Source organism: Silurus aristotelis (assembly GCF_946808225.1).
Source record: "Silurus aristotelis genome assembly, chromosome: 18".
Classification (NCBI taxonomy): domain Eukaryota; kingdom Metazoa; phylum Chordata; class Actinopteri; order Siluriformes; family Siluridae; genus Silurus; species Silurus aristotelis.
In genome coordinates, this window is record NC_139591.1 from 12,242,005 (window position 1) to 12,264,972 (window position 22,968).

The 22,968-nt window shown below is 35.1% G+C and overlaps 2 protein-coding genes across 3 annotated transcripts; one reads left to right on the forward strand and one right to left on the reverse strand.

Moving 5' to 3' along the window:
* Positions 1-7,170: 7,170 nt before the first annotated feature.
* Positions 7,171-10,574, forward strand: LOC310741284 (interleukin-1 beta-like). The gene is made up of 7 exons (XM_083568919.1): positions 7,171-7,278; positions 7,418-7,451; positions 8,037-8,106; positions 8,220-8,400; positions 8,512-8,679; positions 9,096-9,235; positions 10,018-10,574. Exons 2-7 carry the CDS (start codon positions 7,420-7,422, stop codon positions 10,258-10,260), a joined length of 834 nt encoding a protein of 277 aa, XP_083425045.1. The 5' UTR covers positions 7,171-7,278; positions 7,418-7,419; the 3' UTR covers positions 10,261-10,574.
* Positions 10,575-16,919: 6,345 nt separating this feature from the next.
* Positions 16,920-20,834, reverse strand: LOC310740647 (interleukin-1 beta-like). 2 transcript variants are annotated; one of them, XM_083567535.1, is made up of 7 exons: positions 19,457-20,834; positions 19,214-19,328; positions 18,716-18,762; positions 18,427-18,607; positions 18,145-18,312; positions 17,613-17,752; positions 16,920-17,495 (listed from the first exon to the last, which is right to left on the reverse strand). In XM_083567535.1, the coding sequence occupies exons 3-7, from the start codon at positions 18,755-18,757 to the stop codon at positions 17,253-17,255; spliced, it is 774 nt and encodes a 257-aa protein (XP_083423661.1). In that variant the 5' UTR covers positions 18,758-18,762; positions 19,214-19,328; positions 19,457-20,834; the 3' UTR covers positions 16,920-17,252. The 2 variants fall into 2 exon arrangements, with proteins under 2 accessions (XP_083423661.1, XP_083423660.1); XM_083567534.1 differs by lacking the exon at positions 19,457-20,834 and having other exon boundaries at positions 18,716-18,786; positions 19,214-19,277.
* Positions 20,835-22,968: the final 2,134 nt, after the last annotated feature.

Genomic DNA, 22,968 nt, shown 5'->3' on the forward strand with positions numbered 1-22,968 from the left:
CCCAGGTAAGTGACGCACACGTCAACATGAAACAAAAGAAAATGTGATTCATAAGACCAGGTCAATTTCTGATACCTTTCTATCACATTATTCTGTGCGATCAGACCAGATGGGCTAGCTTTTGCTCCCCATTAGTATCGGTGAGCCTTGGGCATGCCTGACCCGGTCACTGATTCAAAAGGTTGTCCTTCGAGCACTTTTGTTAGATTCTAATCACAGCAAATATGAACACCACTGCTGTGTTGAACTTTGAACTCAGTGTGTGTGTGTATATATATATATATATATATATATATATATATATATATATATATATATATATATATATATATATTTACACAGTGAGGAAAATAAGTATTTGAACACCCTGCTATTTTGCAAGTTCTCCCACTTAGAAATCATGAAGGGGTCTGAAATTGTCATCGTAGGTGCATGTCCACTGTGAGAGACATAATCTAAAAAAAAAGAAAAAAATCTGGAAATCAAAATGTATGATTTTTTAACTATTTATTTGTATGATACAGCTGCAAATAAGTATTTGAACACCTGAGAAAGTCAATGTTAATATTTGGTACAGTAGCCTTTGTTTGCAATTACAGAGGTCAAACGTTTCCTGTAGTTTTTCACCAGGTTTGCACACACTGCAGGAGGGATTTTGGCCCACTCCTCCACACAGATCTTCTCTAGATCAGTCAGGTTTCTGGCCTGTCGCTGAAAAAACACGGAGTTTGAGCTTCCTCCAAAGATTCTCTATTTGGTTTAGGTCTGGCTAGGCCATGCCAGAACCTTGATATGCTTCTTACAGAGCAACTCCTTGGTTATCCTTGGTTATGCTTCGGGTTATTGTTGGAAGACCCAGCCTCGACCCATCTTCAATGCTTCAACTGAGGGAAGGAGGTTGTTTCCCAAAATCTCGCAATACATGGCCCCGGTCATCCTCTCCTTAATACAGGGTGTCCCATGTACAGAAAAACACCCCCAAAGCATGATGCTACCACCCCCATGCTTCACAGTAGGGATGATGTTCTTGGGATGGTACTCATCATTCTTCTTCCTCCAAACACGTTTAGTGGAATTATGACCCAAAAGTTCTATTTTGGTCTCTAAAGACGTTCCTGGACATGTGCTGGTTTAAGCAGGGGAACCTTCCGTGCCATGCATGATTTCAAACCATGACGTCTTAGTGTATTACCAACAGTTACCTTGGAAATGGTGGTCCCAGCTCTTTTCAGGTCATTGACCAGCTTCTCCCGTGTAGTTCTGGGCTGATTTCTCACCTTCCTTAGGATCATTGAGACCCAACGAGGTGAGATCTTGCATGGAGCCCCAGTCCGAGGGAGATTGACAGTCATGTTTAGCTTCTTCCATTTTCTAATGATTGCTCCAACAGTGGACCTTTTTTCACCAAGCTGCTTGGCAATTTCCCTGTAGCCCTTTCCAGTCTTGTGGAGGTGTACAATTTTGTCTCTAGTGTCTTTGGACAGCTCTTTGGTCTTGGCCATGTTAGTAGTTGGATTCTTACTGATTGTATGGGGTGGACAGGTGTCTTTATGCAGCTAACGACCTCAAACAGGTGCATCTAATTTAGGATAATAAATGTAGTGAAGGTGGACATTTTAAAGGCAGACTAGCAGGCCTTTGAGGGTCAGAATTCTAGCTGATAGACAGGTGTTCAAATACTTATTTGTATATATTGTGATTTCTGGATTTTGTTTTAGATTATGTCTCTCTCAGTGGACATGCACCTACGATGACAATTTCAATACACTCCCTTGTGTAAGTATGAAAATGTGAGTATTCTCTCATATATTTCAGATGTGTGGACAGATATACAACATTGAAAAACAGTACATTTAAACTACTTGTTTATATAAACCAGATTTGTTTTTTGTAAGTGAATAAAAAATAACTACAACCTTGCTTGTCTGATCTATTTCCTTGTTACGCAATGTAAATATGACACTTCTTTGTAACCTGGGATTCCCAGTCTGAGCAAATCCATTCTTGATTTCCCTGTATTTATTTCTACTCTTTTATTATTTTGGAAGATACAAAATAATACAAACTTAAACGCTATACAAATCAGACTTCAAGTAAGATGAGCAGGCAAAATGAGAAAATCATGATTTGTTGCTCTTATACATGTTTACAAACCTTTTCTGTTAAATCTGTTAAATCTGATCTTGTGGCCTTTGTGGTTTTCTATGTAAAATCCCCAACACTGCTGAGAAAAAAAGTTATCCATACTGTAGTTCTGGCATAACTGTGGAAATAATGTAATGTTAAAGTACTTCACTGGATTTGTTTACATTCACATTATGTTTCACTCAAAATATATACATCTTTTGCAGTCTTTAAAAATAACCCATTACACTTTTCTGAAAACAAGTTATGTTTAAGAATTTCATTCATCTTTTCATTCACCTTCACCTTCATTCACCTATATTTTGTCATTGTGTATAAAGTGATACTACATGCTCTTGTTAACTGCTAATTCTAGGAGCATGAACAGCTTACATAATAAGTAATTGGCCTACAAATAATTTCTATACATTCATTGACAACTTTGTTCCTGTATATGGAAATACTTCTTGCTATAACACGATGACCCTGACCAGTCACCAAGGCTGCATGCACACCTTTAAACCGGTTGCATTTGTAAATATTCAGGAAAAATCCAGATTTACCCTTGCTCCATCACTCACTCATCGCCTTTTCCGCTCTCTATGTAGATATACTGTGTGTAGGTGTGAGTCAGAATCACTAATGTACAGTATCTCTCTATCCTTTTTAGACCTAATTGCCAAATAAAATACTAGAGATTTTTTTATTTATTTTTTATTTTATTTTACCTGACAAAGTGTGTGTATCTTAAATTAACTTTTAGAGTAGACATCCTTAAAGTTTTCAGATAAAAGATACATACAATACTGAGGGGGAAAAAGGAGAGTTTCAGGATTACATTGTCAATGTCTTATTTGTTGTGACCAATGATTTGTTTGTTAAGACCTTAAATCACTCATAAATCTTAACAAGAGGATGCGTTTCCTTCTTAGAGCATGTGATTTCCTTATGTCATTTAAAGGAATATTTCATTACCACAATTTCCTCTGGCTTTAACAAGCATTAAAGCACTATAAAAGTAATATATGTATATTGATATATAATACATATACCAGTCGACAAATTTTAAACTGAAGATGAAGTGAAATTTAGGTTGTTGTTATTTTTTATATTTTTATTTATTGTCTACCCAATAATGTGTTCCAGATGTGCCCTTAGGTCAGACCAGGATCTGTACAGTCAGGTTTTAGGATGCAGGGTGTGGCTCAAAGTGATTAAGCAAGATTGCGTTCACATATCGCATTACAAAACCAAGATTACTTTTTCATTAGCATAATAATGGCGAATTATTGGGCAATAGGATACCATTCTGTCTACATCATCTTGTTTACATCCTGTCTGCTGAAAACCTGAAAAAACTTTGGACACTCATCAAGTGAGAAAGTTTTTTTTTCTTCCTGATTAAACCAAAAGTTACATAAAAGAAAAATATTTGAAGAACATATTGAAACTATGCTGAAAAAGGATAGAAAAATTCACAGATTTATACAATTCCTTTCACTGATTTTCACATTTCACTCCTTTTGTGGAAAAAAGGGGAATTTGTATTAAGTATGTGGTTACTCTATTGGGTAACAAACAAAAATCCATCACAAGAATGATGATGTTAGTGGTTGTAAAAGTTGTAAGTTGCTCTAGAAAAGGGCATCTGCCAAATGTCTTAATGTAATGCATACTTTTGACACCATCCTTAATTTTTCTGAGATGTCATATATGATTTAGGTTTCATAAACTACAGCCATGTCCCAAAGGTTTTCAGTATAATACAAATATTAATTATCCCAGTGTACCAATCTTCCTCAGTGTTTTTAGAGATTTTTGTCAGATATTACAGATATTATACTCAAGTATAATTACAAGCATTTCATAAGTGTCAAAGGCTTTTGTTTACAATTACATTAAGTTTATGCTAAGAGTCAGTATTTGCAGTGGTGGCACTTCTTTTTCAAGATCTCTGTAATTTGCCGTGGCATGCTGTCAGTCTACTTCTGGGCCACATCCTGACAAAAAATGCTTGGAGTTTATCAGAAGTTGTGGGTTTTTGAAGACTGACCACAAGTTCTCAATGGGATCAAGGTCTGGGGAGTTACCTGGCCATGGCCCCAAAATCTTGATGTTTTGTTCCCTGAAACACTTAATTATTACTTTTGCCTTATTGCAAGGTGCTCCATCATGCTGGAAAAGGCATTGTTTATCACCAAACTGTTCCTGGATGTTTGGGAGAAGTTGCTCTTGGAGGATGTTTTTGTATAATTCTTTATTCATGGCTGTGTCACAAAGTTGTGAGTGAGCCCACTGTTGCTTTACTGTTGGCATGACACAGAACTGGTGGTAGTGCTTACCTTTTCTTCTCCAGACAAACCTTTTTCCAGATGCCCCAAACAATCAGAAAGGGGATTTATTATAGAAAATTACTTTACCCCAGTCCTCAGCAGTCCAATCCCTGTACCTTTTTTTTTAATATCAGTCTTTTCCTTTTCCTGGAAGGAAGTGGTTTCTTTGCTGCCCTTCTTGACACCAGGCCATCCTCGAAAAAAGTCTTCACCTCAATGTGTGTGCAGATGCACTCACACCTGCCTGCTGCCATCCTTGAGCAAACTCTGCCATGGTGGTGACCCGATCCTCCAGCTGAATCAACTTCAGAAGAAGGTTCTGGCTCTTGCTGGACGTTCTTTGACATCCTGAAGCCTTTTTTACAACAATTAAACCTCTCTCTGCTTGAAGTTCATGATTAATGGATAAATGGTTGATTTAGGTGCAGTCTTACTAGCAGCAATATCCTTGCCTGAGAATCCCTTTTTGTGCAAAGCTGTGATGACTGCTTGTGTTTCCTTGTAGGTAACCGTGGTTAACAGAAAAATAACTTATTTCAAGGACTACCTTTTTTTTTCATTCTTACTTCTAATCAGCATTATAGCGTAAACGCCAGCCTTGTCCTTGTCAACACTCTTACCTGTGTTAAGGATGAATCAGGATGAATCAGGCGGATCCAGAAAGAAGGACTGACTAAGCATATACTTTTTTAATAAATATATACTTAAATACTGAGTCTATGTCTGAGTCCCAAACACTAATTGGAAGGCTGTTTCATAACTGTGAGGCTTTGTAAGAGAAAGCTTTACTCCCTGTTATAGTCTAGAAAATCCTTACCATAACATCCAGAAAGAAAGGCATTACTATAGTGCAATCTAGCTATAACAGCATGAATGAATTTTTAACTGCATCATGTAACATCACATACTATAAATTATAAATATCACTGAGGTGAAAGAAGGCTATCATAGTGATATTAAAGCATTAAAGGAACAACTCAGGGTCGTTTACTGCTGCACATAATAAGACAGAAAGACCATGAAGAGATAATCTGCAAGAAAGCAAGAAATTCTAGCTGCAGGAGATCCTAGTAAAAGTACTTCTTTTTTTTTTCTTCAGAATTTAGTAGTTCAAAGATTATAAGCATCCATAATGAGATTTTCCACCATCTTGGATTTGATTTGAACAGATTTGCCATGTCATATTCAGTAAAAATGTTTTATAAAAAAGCAAGTAATAAATCTATTTAAATATTTAAAGAATTGTGAATACTACAAACAGTTTTGCCCATAATGGTGCTGCATTAATGAGGTTGTGTGTCAGCAGTAGCTCTCTAACTGATACAAAACTTGATAGGCACCTTTACTTACTGTAAACCTACTGTAAAAATTTATATTAACATGCAAAAAAATTCTAGTTAAGGTTTAAATCATTTTCACACCCTGCTGCACACAAATTCATCTAGACTTTTTCTCCTAAAGTCAGTGAATGCCACCACTATCTGTAGCCAGTGAAATTGCAATTCATTTTTAACCCATTTGCTAAAGTAATGTCTTTGTGTTTCTCTGATTGCTTACGCAACATTTGGTGCACTTTTGAGAATGTGTAAAAAAAAAACACTACTACTTCTGCTACTACTAATACCAGAGGTGGGAAGTAATGAAGTACAAATACTTTGTTACTGTACTTAAGTAGATTTTTCTGGTATCAGTACTTTACTCCACTATTTATTTTAGAGACAACTTTTAAATTTTTACTCATTACATCTTACACAAATATCTGTACTTTGTACTTCTTACATTTTCTACCCAGGCTTGTTACTTCACTTTTAATCTATTTGGTGACATGATCAATATGTTCTCCACTCATTGCATGGCGTTTTTAGCCCATCAACCCATTTCATGTAGGCTTTTACAATCTACCACTGTTGTATCATTTCCTGGCTCTTACACAATACAGACGTACTGTAGGCTAGGCTATGAAGCCTAAGGCAGAAAGTAACAAGAAGTATGGGCTAGAGTCCTGCACATGATGGATTTTGTAGTCCCGCTCCTGCAAAAAAAAAAAAAAAATTATTTTCCCCACTTTTTTTTGTTTCATTTGCATTCTTTTTAAATATGGATAAAAAAGAAACGTTTTACTTTGACTTTTTGTGTAAATGATGAACATGGACATGAACAAGGAAGGTTTCAGAACATAGAACATCTGCTGAAACGATATCTTATAAAACAGGCCAAGGTTTTGTTATGTTGTATGTTTCTCTCTCTATAATGAAGTAATATCTGTAGCACTCAGTCTAAAGCGTTAAGTTGTTCATTCTTTTATATTAATATATGAATATGATGTGAGGTCCAGTTACCAGCGTGACACTAAAACAGGTGGGAGTAATGGATACTTTTTACTTAAGTTCATGTCAGAGCCCAAACTTATTTACTTTAACTTGAGTAAACAAAGTGTAGTCAGAACATCAACTTTTACCAGAGTCTTTAAAAACATGAGTATCTGTACTTCTGCTTGAGTGAAGGATTTGTACTTTTTGTACTTAAAAAAAATAAAAAATAGATATATAGATATTTTCAGGATATTCTATGAGGTATGTCATGTGGAAACAAATACCCTGGGATTTTGACTTCCTTTAATTATTACAACAGAGAAATGCCCCAGTGACGTGCGCAGTGAATTCCTCACAACGTGTCTTGATGAATTTCCCAGACAGAGAGAGAGTGTGTATATAAAGCAGTGCAAACAGCAAACTGCAGTGAGAGCTTAGCACCCAGACAAACAGAGCCTCACCAGGACAACTTTAACTCACGGTTTATAATCCGATCTCATTAACAGCTGGTATGTATTCTGTGGATTGATATGCATGTGAAGAAAATCTGAAGCTTGCAGTCTGATTGTCTGGTTGATTCACTATTTCAACTCATTCTTTGCTTTATTCTTTGAAAACATTAAAAGAAAAATATTTTTTTTCCCCCAGAAATGGCTGACAAAGATTTGTTAATGATTGAAAGGTAAGCCTTGTCTTGCAAACAATACAATGTAATGGAAAATAAATGAAAATTACTTAATACAGTCATAAGAGTAATGTCTTGAGACAGCTTTTATTATACAGTTTTAGTTTAAACTGATCACTGTTGGACCATAACTGTAACACAGTCTGATGATAATAATAATAATAATAATAATAATAATAATAATAATAATAATAATAATAATAATAATAATAATAATAAGAGGCAGAAGAAGAATAGGATGAATAAAGAAGTAGTTATCTGAATGAGGTAGCTCCCTTGGTTGTTTTAGATTTTTTTTCTGCCTAAACAAATAGCTGTGATACTCGCTATTACTGGTAACTAAAGACTGTTTAAAGTTGACAATGGCTTGCGAGAATCTTATTAAAGCAGGGTGCTTTGTTGCTGTTCTGCAGGTTTAGGGTTACCTATTTTATTGTATATTTATTTACATAAATATTACTTGAATTATTCCATGTATTTTTTCCTGTCTATCAATCAGTACAGTTAGGGATTAGATGCAATTAAAGAATGCCAAAAGTAATAAAATAAAACAAAACTGACTAATTCATTCTCTTTCAACAGCTACTTTGACAGCAGCTCTGGATTTTCTCTGGACTTTGACGAGCTGGATTGCTCTGATCCTCTGGCCATGGTAAGTAATGGATACAGATTTTAAAAGCCTCACCTCACCTCAACACAGCTCATGTTGTTTTATACTATACTGAATTAAAATTTTATCTCACTGTGGATTTTGTTGTGTCACAGAGTGGCAGATGTGACCAGCACAAAGGACTCCATATCGAGGTCACCAAGGAGCCTCTTGGCATACGCCGTGTTGCTAATGTTGTAATTGCTCTGCACAGGCTGAAGCACACTCGATGTGTTAAGTCCACCGAGTTCACTGACCACGAGCTTTTCAATATCTTAATAGAGAATGTGATTGAAGGTGCAGTTCTAAACATTATATCTCAATGTACATGCATAATGTATATTCTTATTTTGCTCCAGTGGTAGATAATTTCATTATCACTAACACATTTTACTCTTCCTTACACAGAGAACATGGTGATCAATTTGAAGTGCAGTGAATCCAAGAGTTACTGTATGCAGGACAAGGTTGTCCAGTGCTCTATATGTGACAAGTCTAAAAGGACCTTGGTACGGAAGGAGAATCTTCCTCTTCTTCTGGCTATTACTCTGAAGGGTGGAAATGAGAAATTTAAAGGTAACTTTCAAAATAATGTCAATACTAATTATTTTATTTGCATTGATTTGTTTCTAAAGTCTAATGCCAAATTCAATCACAATAACAAATAGATAAAGACTGATTAGCTGCCATACTGGGTTTGTGGTCAATGCTGAGATTTGAGTTTACATTTTTCCAGTCATTAACTTAAACTTAAATCATAAACTTAATCTCTCTTCTTCAACTACTGTTGCTTTAGATTTCTGTAATTTCTCACCTTTTATTGATCTCTTTATAATTTTCCTGACACGTCATTCCCACTTCTCAGCCCTCCCATCTTTTAAGTCTTCTCTTTGTTATGCTTGTCTATTGTAAAATAAAAATAATAATCAATCAATTAGTTTTAAAAAATGCAATATTGATATCTAACCAAAATGTATATGGTTTTTTGACAGCATGGTTTAACCTCTCAGCCTACAATCCACCAAACTGTACAGAAATCACAAAAGGCCAGCCTGTATGTTTGGGAATTGTAAAGAGCAACCTCTTTCTCTCCTGCACACTGCAGAATGAAACTCCAATGCTAGGCATAGAGGTATGTAAACATAACAATTTGACAAAAAAAACATTGGATAATTCAGACATAGCACAGGTTACTCACAAGCAAGGAATAATACAACCACAGCACAGAGCTGGTAAAGGAGTTAACAGTAATAGAGTGATTAGGATGCCCTTTAGCCATTGTAACATTTAAAAATTAAACTTTCTTCTTCAAATTATTGTCAGGAGGTTTGGATGATGCAAAGTCCTCATAAACAGGTGACCTTATATGGTTCGATAGTTAGTCAATGAGTTACGTTACATTGTTGAATGAATGTAATGGGATGTGACTAAAATCTTCATGACTCATATAAAAGAATACTTCAACATAATATTCATACTAATTAGTGCAACATAAAATAAAGTATTTTAATTCATATCCTCCAAGTTAAAGTGTAGTTTAGTGGCTAGAGGCAAGGTAGAGGTTTTATTAACATCCTAAATTAATGTTTAATCTAAAACATTAATTTAATTTTACTAAACTAAATTATACATATAGGTTGGTGTGAAGGACACTTTACCTAGTTTGAAATGTAAAAACCTTTACATAAATATTTGCAAATTGAATCAGTAGTCCACTAACAACATCCCAGTTGTGGTACCAACTCAATGCAAAATTTCTCTTACTGACTAGAAACAATTTCAAGACAGAGATGCATAATTTTTTACCAAGCTGTCAAAAGAAATAGCAATCAAAATGTCTGATGCAGTAAAAATTTGAGAATGCTAAACTTGTAATGGCTAATGTAAAAGTAAATTTTTTTTTTTCTTTTGTAGGAGGTAAAAGACAAAGAGACACTGAAGGACATCAAGGAGAATGATGGCATGGAGCGCTTCCTTTTCTTCAGAAATGGCAGTGGTGATTTTCTGAACACCTTTGAATCGGTCAAATACCCAGGCTGGTTCATCACAACCTCAAAGGAGGACTTCAAGCCAGTGCAAATGGCTAAGCAGCAGCCCAGTCACCTCCAGCTGTTCACACTCCATGATGAGACAGTAGTCTCTCAGAGTGACATCTAAATAAGAAAATCAGTTTTCAGAAAGTATGTACTAAGTACAAGTGTCAAATGTTTAAGTACTGCATATCTCAGTTAGAGATGTGCTTGTTTTGTAGTTCACAAAAGTGAGTTCAAAATTTTTTATTTTTCATATACAACATTTATAATGTATTTAAAATGTAAATCATTTGTAATTTGTGTGTTTATACAGTAATAACAAATGAGGTATGTTTTTATAAAATATTATTTAAATTATTTATTACAAAGGTTGCATTCACTACTCTAATTTATTGTTACATTTAAAAGCCAAATAAAATTTTTTTTTTAAAAATGTGTATCAGTGTATTGGAGTTCCTTAAAGACACTGATCTGCAGATAAGTCTCAAACATTTCATGTCTGAAAGAAAGCCTTAAGGCCATGCAATTTCATTTTTTTTTCTTTCTTGTTTTCTTGTTATTTTAACATAATTTCAACTATTTCAGTTGAGTTGAGTTCCTAATCAAAGTAAAAGTAAATGCGATCATCCATTATGCTGCGATGATGCTGCAAATTAGAACATGCTCTTATGCCAATGACACAGAAAAATTATGCAATGATCATGAGGAAACAATGTTTATGTCAAGATCATGAGAAAATTGCAATCAGCAAATGACTGGCCATTGGCCAAACCTTCTTCTTCATATATATGCCTTTTCCTCAAAGTGCATCTTAGTGCTTTCGATTCCCATGCACTCATTTACCCACATGAAATACAGGAACATGCTTTATTAAATCAGTCTACTTACTTCATTGCTCAATAGTCCACTTCTGATCATTTGATGCTGATGTTTTGATGTTTTATGAGGACAGGGGTCTGTATGCATTTGACCGGTCTGCAACCTGTAATGCATTGTGTTCTGATACCTTTCTAGCTAGCATGAACTAGAAGCACAATAGGATCAATATGATCAATTGACTTTCAATAGGATCAGAGCAGACTAGTAAGCATTCATTCTCCAAATCAATGACCCTTGGGCTCCCATTATCCTGTATACTGTTTACTAGTTGTCCTTCCGTGGACGACTTTTTATAGCTACTAACCACTGTATACCAGGAACAGCCCACAAAAATAAAATGTCATTTAAAAAAGCAAAATGAAATTAAATAATTGTAACTTATATAAATAAATACAATACTGAAAGACGATGCTACATAAAAAACAGAGTGCAACTGGCAAATAAAAAGAAAGAAAAGAAAAAGAATGAAATGTGCAAGTTGTCAGTGTATTTAAGTGTGTGTAAAGTGATAGTAAATAATGGGATATGTAAGTAGGTTGCTAATGACATCTATTACATAGAGGTAAAGTCATTGTACAGTGCAATGGCATATGGTAGGAATGATTTCCTGAACCGTTCTTTGTGACAGCAAAGCTGAATTAGTCTGTTGGAGAATGAACTCTACTGCCTCTTTATGGGATCATGTTGTGGGTGGGATGGATTATACGTGATTGACAGGAGTCCAATCTGTCTAGTTTGTGTCCAATTATTAATTCAGCAGGAGCTGCTGTAAAAGGCTGCTGCTCTCACTGCACCATGTTGTCCATTATATGTAGTATAGCAGTATAGAGTTAATGTTCTTTGAAAATAACTCAACATGCAGTCATTGTTGTCAAAATAGCTGGCAACAAAGTGAGTACACCCAGAGTGATAACAGCTGTATGTCATTTAACCATGCAAAGCATCATGTCCTATTCATGTTTTGCTTCTGCTTGACAGGGCCATACAAATTTGTGTGTCTTGTATTAGAGCAGTTAAAATGTGTTACTTTGAGTACAATTCTCTCATACTGACCACTGGATGTTCATCATGGCACCTTGTAAGAACTTTTAGAGGATTAGAGAATTAGAATCTAATGTGCTCTCCACAAAGATGGCCTAGGCTAATATATATATATATATATATATATATATATATATATATATATATATATATATATATATATATATATATATATATATATATATATATATATATATATATACACACATACACACACACACACACACACACACACACACACACACATGCACACACACACACACACACATACTGTATAGTACAAGTATGTATATACTTACATTATGCCAAGCAAATGTCTGGTTTTAATAAAATAACCCCAAGAAGGGGAGTGTAAACATATAAATTACTAATAAATTACTGGACTATTGGACAGTGTGGCAATGCTCCCATCGTTTAACATAAATGCTTACTAAATGGAAAGTTACATCAAGCAGGAAATTATTATACCTACACATGTACGGTGGTAATATTATGGAAATATGCCCTCATTTATGGCAAGTTCTGTATTTCATAGAATGAAAATAATTTACATAACAAACATTCCACGCTTGCATTAACATACAGTAACTTCTAATTAACTAGAGGCATTACAGAAAGGAAATTGTATGTTCCTCTTTTGGGGGGAAATGGTCAGTTCATGTAGCCTTAGATGTTCATTCATATAATCTGATCTGATGCGTTTTAGGTTTTTAAACTAGCCAAACAAAAGCCACAAAACTAGTGATTAAATAGGTATGCTTGATAATGGGCTCAAAGCCTGCATGCACACTGGCTCTTTATGAAAAAGCTATATGGGAAACCAGTCTATCAAAATTCATCTTGAAGTTTCTGTATAGCTGCTTTGTAACAATTTCCATTGTTAAAAGTGCTGCATAAATACAAACTATGTGATTTTCACGCTTTATTCCAAAATCAAGTGTGATTGTTTCTGGTGCCATCCACAGCATTCATTTAGTTTTAGAATAACTTAATTCTATTAAACCCTGGTGCATTTGACTTTAACTTACATTCTTACAAATGTTTTCAGATACTTTTGTGTTACATTTAATATTATAATAAACATAGAATGTACATGGTAATATAAAATATAATGACATACTAACACGTGAGCAGGTTTCTTTACTTCCGGTTAAAAGTGTGCACACATGTACAAGTCGCATTCACACTGACAGGAATCAAAGCACAGTTTAAGCGCTGGTGCGCTTCAAGGGCAGCATGACAGCTTTCATATTACCAATTTTTCATGTATTTTGTTTCAGATTAAACTGCCTGTGTAAAAGCCTGTCTAATTAAATACCATTAAAATAAATGAATTTAATTACACACAGTGTTTTGAGGTACTGGGTTATGTAAGATTCATTTTCAGTTCCAGTTCCCCATTTAAGTAGGCAGTTTGCTGTTGTAAAATCTTTTTGTAACTGTGTTTCATAAGTTTGTGTGAAAAACATGCTTAATATGTACAGCCAATAAATTATTTTCCTGGAAATAGAATACAGGTGTCTCCGGTATTCTCACACATGATTATTGGTTTGTATAATGTTGAACATTTGGCTAGTCTCCATAAAGAAATGTTATTTATATATATATATACAGTGAGTACGGAAAGTATTCAGACCCCCTTAAATTTTTCACTATTTTTTATTTTGCAGCCAGTTGCTAAAATCATTTAAGTTCATTTATTTTCCTTATGAATGTACACATAGCACCCTATATTGGCAGAAAAACACAGAATTGTTGACACTGTTGCAGATTTATTAAAAAAGAAAAACTGAAATATCACATGGTCCTAAGTATTCAGACCCTTTGCTGAGTATTTAGTAGAAGCCCCCTTTTGATCTAATACAGCCAGAAGTCTTTTTGGGAAAGATGCAACAAGTCTTTCACACCTGGATTTGGGGATCCTCTGCCATTCCTCCTTGCAGATCCTCTCCAGTTCTGTCAGGTTGGACGGTAAACGTTGGTGGACAGCTATTTTTAGGTCTCTCCAGAGATGCTCAATTGGGTTTAAGTCATTGCTCTGGCTGGGCCATTCAAGAACAGTCACGGAGTTGTTGTGAAGCCACTCGTTATTTTAGCTGTGTGCTTAGGGTCATTGTCTTGTTGGAAGGTAAACCTTCAGCCCAGTCTGAGGTCCAAAGCACTCTGGAGAAGGTTTTCGTCCAGGATATCCATGTGCTTGGCCGCATTCATCTTTCCCTTGATTGCAACCAGTCGTCCTGTCCCTGCAGCTGAAAAACGCCCCCACAGCATGATGCTGCCACCACCATGCTTCACTGTTGAGACTGTACTGAACAGGTGATGAGCAGTGCCTGGTTTTCTCCACACATACCGCTTAGAATTAAGGCCAAAAAGTTCTATCTTGGTCTCATCAGACCAGAGAATCTTATTTCTCACCATCTTGGAGAACTCCATGCGGGTTTTCATGTGTCCTGCACTGAGGAGAGGCTTCCGTCGGGCCACTCTGCTATAAAGCCCCACTGGTGAAGGGCTGCAGTGATGGTTGACTTTCTACAACTTTCTCCCATCTCCCGACTGCATCTCTGGAGCTCAGCCACAGTGATCTTTGGGTTCTTCTTTACCTCTCTCACCAAGGCTCTTCTCCCCCGATAGCTCAGTTTGGCCGGACGGCCAGCTCTAGGAATGGTTCTGGTCATCCCAAACGTCTTCCATTTGAGGATTATGGAGGCCACTGTGCTCTTAGGAACCTTAAGTGCAGCAGAAATTTTTTTGGAACCTTGGCCAGATCTGTGCCTTGCCACAATTCTGTCTCTGAGCTCTTCAGGCAGTTCCTTTGACCCTAATGATGCTCATTTGCTCTGACATGCATTGTGATCTGTAAGGTCTTATATAAACAGGTGTGTGGCTTTCCTAATCAAGTCCAATCAGTATAATCAAAAATTTCTGGACTCAAATGAAGGTGTAGAACCATCTCAAGTATGATCAGAAGAAATGGAAAGCACCTGAGTTAAATATATGAGTGTCACAGCAAAGGGTCTGAATACTTAGGACCATGTGTTATTTCAGTTTTTCTTTTTTAATAAATCTGCAAAAAGGTCAACAATTCTGTGTTTTTCTGTCAGTATGGGGAGCTGTGTGTACATTCATGAGGAAGAAGAATGAACTTAAATGATTTTAGCAAATGGCTGCAATATAACAAAGAGTGAAAAATTTAAGTGGGTCTGAATACTTTCCGTACCCACTGTATATATATATATATATATATATATATATATATATATATATATATATATATATATATATATATATATATATATATATATATATATATATATATATATATATATACCAAAGCTTTTACAGAAAGAAAGTCGCCATTGGTTTTATTTAGTTACTGAAGTTAGAATTAGATATAATAATTCATTTTGTGCATTAATTATAAATACCTCACTCGTGTAGTCAAACAAATGTGTGTATGTGTGTAAGCATAAACAGAATAAACAGAAGATCACAGAAGTGTGTGTGTGTGTGTGTGTGTGTGTGTGTGTGTGTGTGTGTGTGTGTGTGTGTGTGTGAGAGAGAGAGATTAACAACAGATTCCTACTTTTGTCACGTACGACATGCACCAATTATATAATTCTTGAGTTCATGACATGCTGAACTTTACATCCTTTACTGTTTTGGTCACGTAGGGAACGTTGCATTCTGCATTTCCCTGCCAAGTATTTTCCTTCTTAAATGTGCAATGCATCCCCTGGGGTTCTGTTCAAAATAACCATAAACAGTGAAACTTCTATATTGCTTATTTAATAAAAACACATAATCTCCACGCCACCTTATAATCATAATAAAACAAAATGTTATGATTATAAACCTTTTATTTGAACAGTAAGCAAAAAAAAAAATGTTATACATAATATAAAGATAGTTTTTTATATATATATATATATATATATATATATATATATTCAATTCAATTCAATTCATTTTTATTTGTATAGCGCTTTTAACAATGAACATTGTCTCAAAGCAGCTTTACACAGATAAATATATATATATATAAAACTATCTATATATTATGTATTCATTTATTCGAGCCATGGGATTTTTAATGTGAAACATCTATTATCATATAGATTCATTCACTTTCAATAGATCAGTAGAGGTGAAACCAGAGTAATAACACGTAGTTTTATTTTCTTTCTTTTTTTCTGAGTAGAAAATGGACTATCCAAACTTCCTGAAAAACATACCGCTTACACGCATGGTGAAATCTAGATTCTTTTTTTTCCGAAAACCAAACCAGGAAATGGAAAAATTTGTTTGTGTGTGGTCAAACGTTTGTGCACACCTGCCCATTAAACCCATATGTGGGCCTTTCTTAAGCTGTTGCCAAAATGTTGAAAGCACACAATTGCATATTTCGACAAAGATTAAGTATTTTTTTTTTAAAGTGTAAACAAAGGAAGTCACTTTTTAAAGAAATAATCTCTAGCTAATTCTGCAAAATCTGTTCTGTAAACTAATAATTTACTCAGTTTTTTATTTTATTATGTTAAATATTTTTACAGGAACATATTATAGGAACATACAGCAGAGTGTCTAAGCACACTACTGCTTTAATGTTGGTGTAATAGTGCAGGTGCAGTTTGCAAGCTGAAATGATCAGGTTTATGTCTAATTCTCTAAACAACATAATTATTAAAAAAAGTAAATTTAGCCAGCAATGTTTTAGATCTCTATTAGCAGGTGCTTTAGACAGCATAGACAGGCTGCACATCAAAATTATTGTCAGGTAAGTGTAGCCACACCTGTGGCTAAATTAAGCTAAGATTTCTCATCCTCATGCAAATCCTATACATTTACCATATACACTGTCACAAATTTGATAAAAAAAAATATTTTATTATGCTTTGAAATACAAAAAATTATAAGTAAATCCATACAAACTTTGTAATAAGTAAGATACAAAGTAATTAAATAAAGTAAAAACACTGTGAAACTACACACATGAACAGAGCAGCCAGGTGTCTAAAAAATGTTTTATATAAAGATAAATAATTCCTTGTCCATCTTTGTGAAACTACAAACAAGCACATAACAGTCTGGCAACTTGATTAGAGATATTCTTAAATAGAAAAATATTAAATATACTTAAAAAGATAAACATTTGACACTTGTACCCAGTACATACTTTCTGAAAACTGATTTTCTTATTTAGATGTCACTCTGAGAGACTACTGTCTCATCATGGAGTGTGAACAGCTGGAGGTGACTGGGCTGCTGCTTAGCCATTTGCACTGGCTTAAAGTCCTCCTTTGAAGTTGTGATGAACCAGCCTGGGTATTTGACCGATTCAAAGGTGTTCAGAAAGTCACCACTGCCATTTCTGAAGAAAAGGAAGCGCTCCATGCCATCATTCTCCTTGATGTCCTTAATTCTCTCTTTGTCTGTTACCTCCTTAAAAAAAAATAAACCTGTTATTTTTACAATAAGTTTTACAGTTACAAAAATAATTAAATAACTATGTTTCGATGTTTTTGTTTTTTTTATGGTCAGTTGGTCATGTTTACACACCTCTATGCCTAGAAAGGGAGTTTCATTCAGCAGTGTGCATGAAAGAAAGAGGTTGCTCTTTACAATCCCCAAACATACAGGCTGGCCTTTTGTGGTTTCTTTGCAGTTTGGTGGATCATAAGACGAAAGGTTGAACCATGCTGTAAAAAAAATAAATAAATAAATTGTGTAAATGCCAGTACTGCTTTTTATTTCTTTATAACAGACACATATGCCAAAAGGAAGTTCTAGCAAGTAAGAATTTGACTAAAACAATGTGAAGAGGTAAAAAGTAAGATTGATATGTCTGGACTTAAAACAAACATGTCAGGTGAAAAAAGTTAAAGATAAAAAAATGGAATAAGCATCAAGAGGCAGATTACAAAGAAGTATGTTAGAAAATACAGCAAATTAGTCAACTGTAGTGGTAGAAGAGTGATTAAGGTTCTTAGATAATTACTAAGTAGAATGTAAACTTAAATCCCATCACTGACAAACCAAATCAATTCATATAAATTATTTGTATTAAAATTGCTTTGTTTTGAAAGTTTACTTTTATTGTCCTTGTTTCCACCCTTCAGAGTAATGGCAAACAGAAGAGGAGGCTTTTCCCTCTGCACCAAGGTCCTTTTAGACTTGTCACATAAAGAGCACTGGACAACCTTGTCCTGCATACAGTAACTCTTGGATTCACTGCACTTCAAATTAATCACCATGTTCTCTGTGTAAGGAAAATGAAAATGTGTTTTAAAAATGTACAGAAAATGTAACTAATGGATCATCTACAACTAGATATTAGATAGAATGAGATACATGAGATTTTTTTTAACTCCACCTTCAATCACATTCTCCATGAAGATATTGAAGAGTTCGTGGTCAGTGAACTCGGTGGACTGAACACATTGAGTGTGCTTTAGCCTTTGCAGTGCGATTACAACATTAGCAACACGGCGCATGCCAAGAGGCTCCTTGGTGATCTCAATACGGAGTCCTTTGTGTTGGTCACATCTGCCACTCTGTGACACACCAAAATCCACAGTGAGATAAAGTTTTGATATAGTGTAGAAAAACATGACCTGTGTTAAAGTGAGATGTTGCTGTACAAATCTGTATCCATGACTTACCATGGCCAGAGGATTAGAGCAGTCCATCTCATCTAAATCCATGTTATCTAAATCAAGGTAAATCAAGGTAACTGTTAAAAGAAAATGAATGTGTACGTGTGTTTAATGCTTGACATATCATACAAAAAGTACATTTTTTATAAATCACACTAAATGTGTTTCGTGCCAGACCAGAATAAAAATAATACAAAATAGACATGGGTATAAGAACACCTTTACAGATTTAAAGTTTAGGGTTAAATTGAATGATTTATAACACTAGATGCCACAAGACATTATGCTCATCGCTATCTTAGGTTACGTTATTCATTAGTTAAAAGACAAGATTTACCTTTCAACCATTAACAAATATTTGTCAGCCATTTAAAATGAATAAATAAATGAATAAACCAATGTATGCATTACTTTTTCATTTAAATCACTGAATCAGTCAAACAGACAGACATACATGATCCAAGTTTCAGATTTTTTACACATATATGTCAAGAGAATACGTACCAGTGGTTAATGCGATAGAATTAGCAGCTGTGTGTTGAAGTTGTCCTTGTAAGATTCTCTGTATCTTCTAGATTATGCTTTCTGGTGCTTGTGTTGCTGTATTTATACGAACTGTCTGGAAAATCCAGTTGGCAGAATGACATCACCATGAATAATTACGACCAGGACAGGATTTCACAACAAATATACTATTGAAGACTGTGGGGAATATTAATAATGTCTTAAGATTAAATTTTTACACACCTTTAATGTCTATTAGAATGAATAGCTTGATTGTCAGTGAAAATAAATGGCAAGAAGAAAAAGCACATTAGAAACAACATTAGAGATCACTATAACATTGCAAATATGGTGATAAAATAAACCAATAATAGGTACAAATCAAAATGTCCATTATTGCTTTAATACATGCAGTGGACTACATGAACCTTTGTAAAGGCTGATCTGTGAAAAAAATACATGTTTTTTTTGACTAGCTTGTCTGCACAAACCTGACTGAGACATAAAGTGGATAAAGCAAGAAAACACAAAACACTTACTTGAAATAGCCCATGTATAATGCACAAAATGAAAACAGTTTTAAAAGTTTACTTTTATGTAAAGGTTTTGTGACAATCACATATTTGTTGTTGTCTTATTTGATGAACCAATGATTGATTTTTCATTGTATATAAATAAAACAATAAATAAAGTGAAATTAAATTTAGATAAAAATAATAGCTGATGGACAGAATGACCTATGTCTGAATATAGCATTAAAAACAGTGAAGGTTTTGCGATGAATACATACATATTTAGTGGTCTTTAGTTGTATTTATTTAGCTACAATGGCTTAGGACTACACTTGACATGAGCAGTTTTTGCAATTAACTGTCCATTAGTAAACAGTTTATTACTCAGCAATGATAACATTATAATGAATGGACATTCGGTACCACCCAGATAAGGATGGGTTCCTTTTTGAGTCTGGTTCCTCTCAAGGTTTTTTCCTAATACTGTACCAGCTATGGGAGTAAAAATAGCAAAAATTCTATACAGATACAATTTAATTGAAATTAATCTTTCACCATCAGCATTTGTCAGCCTCCCGTTTACCAGACATTTACACCAAATTTCTTATGCTTAGAGTGCCCTCATGTGGCACCACAAGTGAAACAGAATGTTGAGAACGTTATAAACCTACAGATTCAGTCTTAGTTACTAAATATAACAAATGCAATCGATACTAATGATTAAAGAGGTGTTCTTAATTAAAATTTATTTTATTCCCATTAAATACAAAGAACTACTAAATATTCAGTATGTATGTTTGGAGAAGTTCATTATCAACTAAGCAGAATTACATTCGAATTTGGTCCTATAAGCCGGATAAGTGTGCTTACCACAGAAATAGGATTTCAAAACAACGTTCCTGCAAGAGTCTGTGCCTACGACGCAGAACCCAGGCCCCACCCCATCTTAAAAACTATGAGGCGCAATATCCTGCGCAGCGTCCACGTGAACAAGAAGAGGAGCAAAGCACAATAAGAGACAAATTTAGTGTTACCCCTCGATCTTAGTAATTATCTTCCTCCAAGTCCACATGGCAATAGCATCGACGCAGCCGCTGGAGCTATGAGCGCTCCGCATTCAGATGTTGACAAACAACCAGATAGACCAGGGATGGGCAAACTTTTTGACTCACGGGGCACAATGGGTTCTAAAATTTGACAGAGAGGCCGGGTCATACATATACATACATTATATATATATATATATATATATATATATATATATATATATATATATATGTATATGTATATGTATATGTGTATATATATATATATATATATATATATATATATATATATATATATATATATATATATATATATATATATATATATACAGTGAGGAAAATAAGTATTTGAACATCCTGCTATTTTGCAAGTTCTTCCACTTGGAAATCATGGAGGGGTCTGAAATTGTCATCGTAGGTGCATGTCCACTGTGAGAGACATAATCTAAAAAAAAAAAAAATCCAGAAATCACAATATATGGTTTTTAAGCTATTTATTTGTATGATACAGCTGCAAATAAGTATTTGAACACCTGTCTATCAGCTAGAATTCTGACCCTCAAAGACCTGTTAGTCTGCCTTTAAAATGTCCACCTCCACTACATTTATTATCCTAAATTAGATGCACCTGTTTGAGGTCATTAGCTGCATAAAGACACCTGTCCACCCCATACAATCAGTAAGAATCCAACTACTAACATGGCCAAGACCAAAGAGCTGTCCAAAGACACTAGAGACAAAATTGTACACCTCCACAAGGCTGGAAAGGGCTACGGGGAAATTGCCAAGCAGCTTGGTGAAAAAAAGGTCCACTGTTGGAGCAATCATTGGAAAATGGAAGAAGCTAAACATGACTGTGAATCGCCCTCGGACTGGGGCTCCATGCAGGATCTCACCTCGTGGGGTCTCAATGATCCTAAGGAAGGTAAGAAATCAGCCCAGAACCACACGGGAGGAGCTGGTCAATGACCTGAAAAGAGCTGGGACCACCGTTTCCAAGGTTTCTGTTGGTAATACACTAAGACGTCATGGTTTGAAATCATGCAAGGTTCCCCTGCTTAAACCAGCACATGTCCAGGCACATCTTAAGTTTTCCAATGACCATTTGGATGAGCCAGAGGAGTCATGGGAGAAAGTCATGTGGTCAGATGAGACCAAAATAGAACTTTTGGGTCATAATTCCACTAAACGTGTTTGGAGGAAGAAGAATGATGAGTACCATCCCAAGAACACCATCCCTACTGTGAAGCATGGGGGTGGTAGCATCATGCTTTGGGGGTGTTTTTTTGCACATGGGACAAGGCGCCATGTATTGCAAGATTTTGGGCAACAACCTCCTTTCCTCAGTTAAAGCATTGAAGATGAGTCGAGGCTGGGTCTTCCAACATGACAATGACCCGAAGAACACAGCCAGGATAACCAAGGAGTGGCTCTGTAAGAAGCATATCAAGGTTCTGGCGTGTCCTAGCCAGTCTCCAGACCTAAACCCAATAGAGAATCTTTGGAGGGAGCTCAAACTCCGTGTTTCTCAGTAACAGGCCAGAAACCTGACTGATCTTGAGAAGATCTGTGTGGAGGAGTGGGCCAAAATCCCTCCTGCAGTGTGTGCAAACCTGGTGAAAAACTACAGGAAATGTTTGACCTCTGTAATTGCAAACAAAGGCTACTGTACCAAATATTAACATTGACTTTCTCAGGTGTTCAAATACTTATTTGCAGCTGTATCATACAAATAAATAGTTGAAAAATCATATATTGTGATTTCTGGATTTTTTTTTTTTTTAGATTATGTATCTCACAGTGGACATGCACCTACGATGACAATTTCAGACCCCTTCATGATTTCTAAGTGGGAGAACTTGCAAAATAGCAGGGTGTTCAAATACTTATTTTCCTGAAACTGAAATATATATATATATATATATATATATATATATATATATATATATATATATATATATATATATATATATATATATATATATATATTCAGTTGTTGGTGTTGGTGAACAGTGTTGGTGAACTCCTTATTTTGCCAGTTCATCAAAGTCTGGAGTAAGTTTTGTTGTGGCAATTCTCAGCATAGATCCGAGGTGTTTGTCAGAAACTGTTGCAGTTTTTAAAGAGTATCAGATTAAGCTCTCTTAAGAGAAGAAGAGAGTATTGCACGCGAACAACGTCAATGAAGCTGAAGTGC

Excerpts from the sequence above, each read along its gene's own strand:
- LOC310740647 (XM_083567535.1), bottom strand. The coding sequence starts at position 18,757 with ATGGATTTAGATGAGATGGACTGCTCTAATCCTCTGGCCATG. Across the intron at positions 17,753-18,144 it reads TGGAAACAAGGACAATAAAA|CATGGTTCAACCTTTCGTCT; the intron begins GTAAACTTTCAA and ends TTTTTTTTACAG. Across the intron at positions 17,496-17,612 it reads CTCCCTTTCTAGGCATAGAG|GAGGTAACAGACAAAGAGAG; the intron begins GTGTGTAAACAT and ends TTTTTTTTTAAG.
- LOC310741284 (XM_083568919.1), top strand. The coding sequence starts at position 7,420 with ATGGCTGACAAAGATTTGTTAATGATTGAAAG. Across the intron at positions 7,452-8,036 it reads GATTTGTTAATGATTGAAAG|CTACTTTGACAGCAGCTCTG; the intron begins GTAAGCCTTGTC and ends CTCTTTCAACAG. Across the intron at positions 8,680-9,095 it reads TGGAAATGAGAAATTTAAAG|CATGGTTTAACCTCTCAGCC; the intron begins GTAACTTTCAAA and ends GTTTTTTGACAG.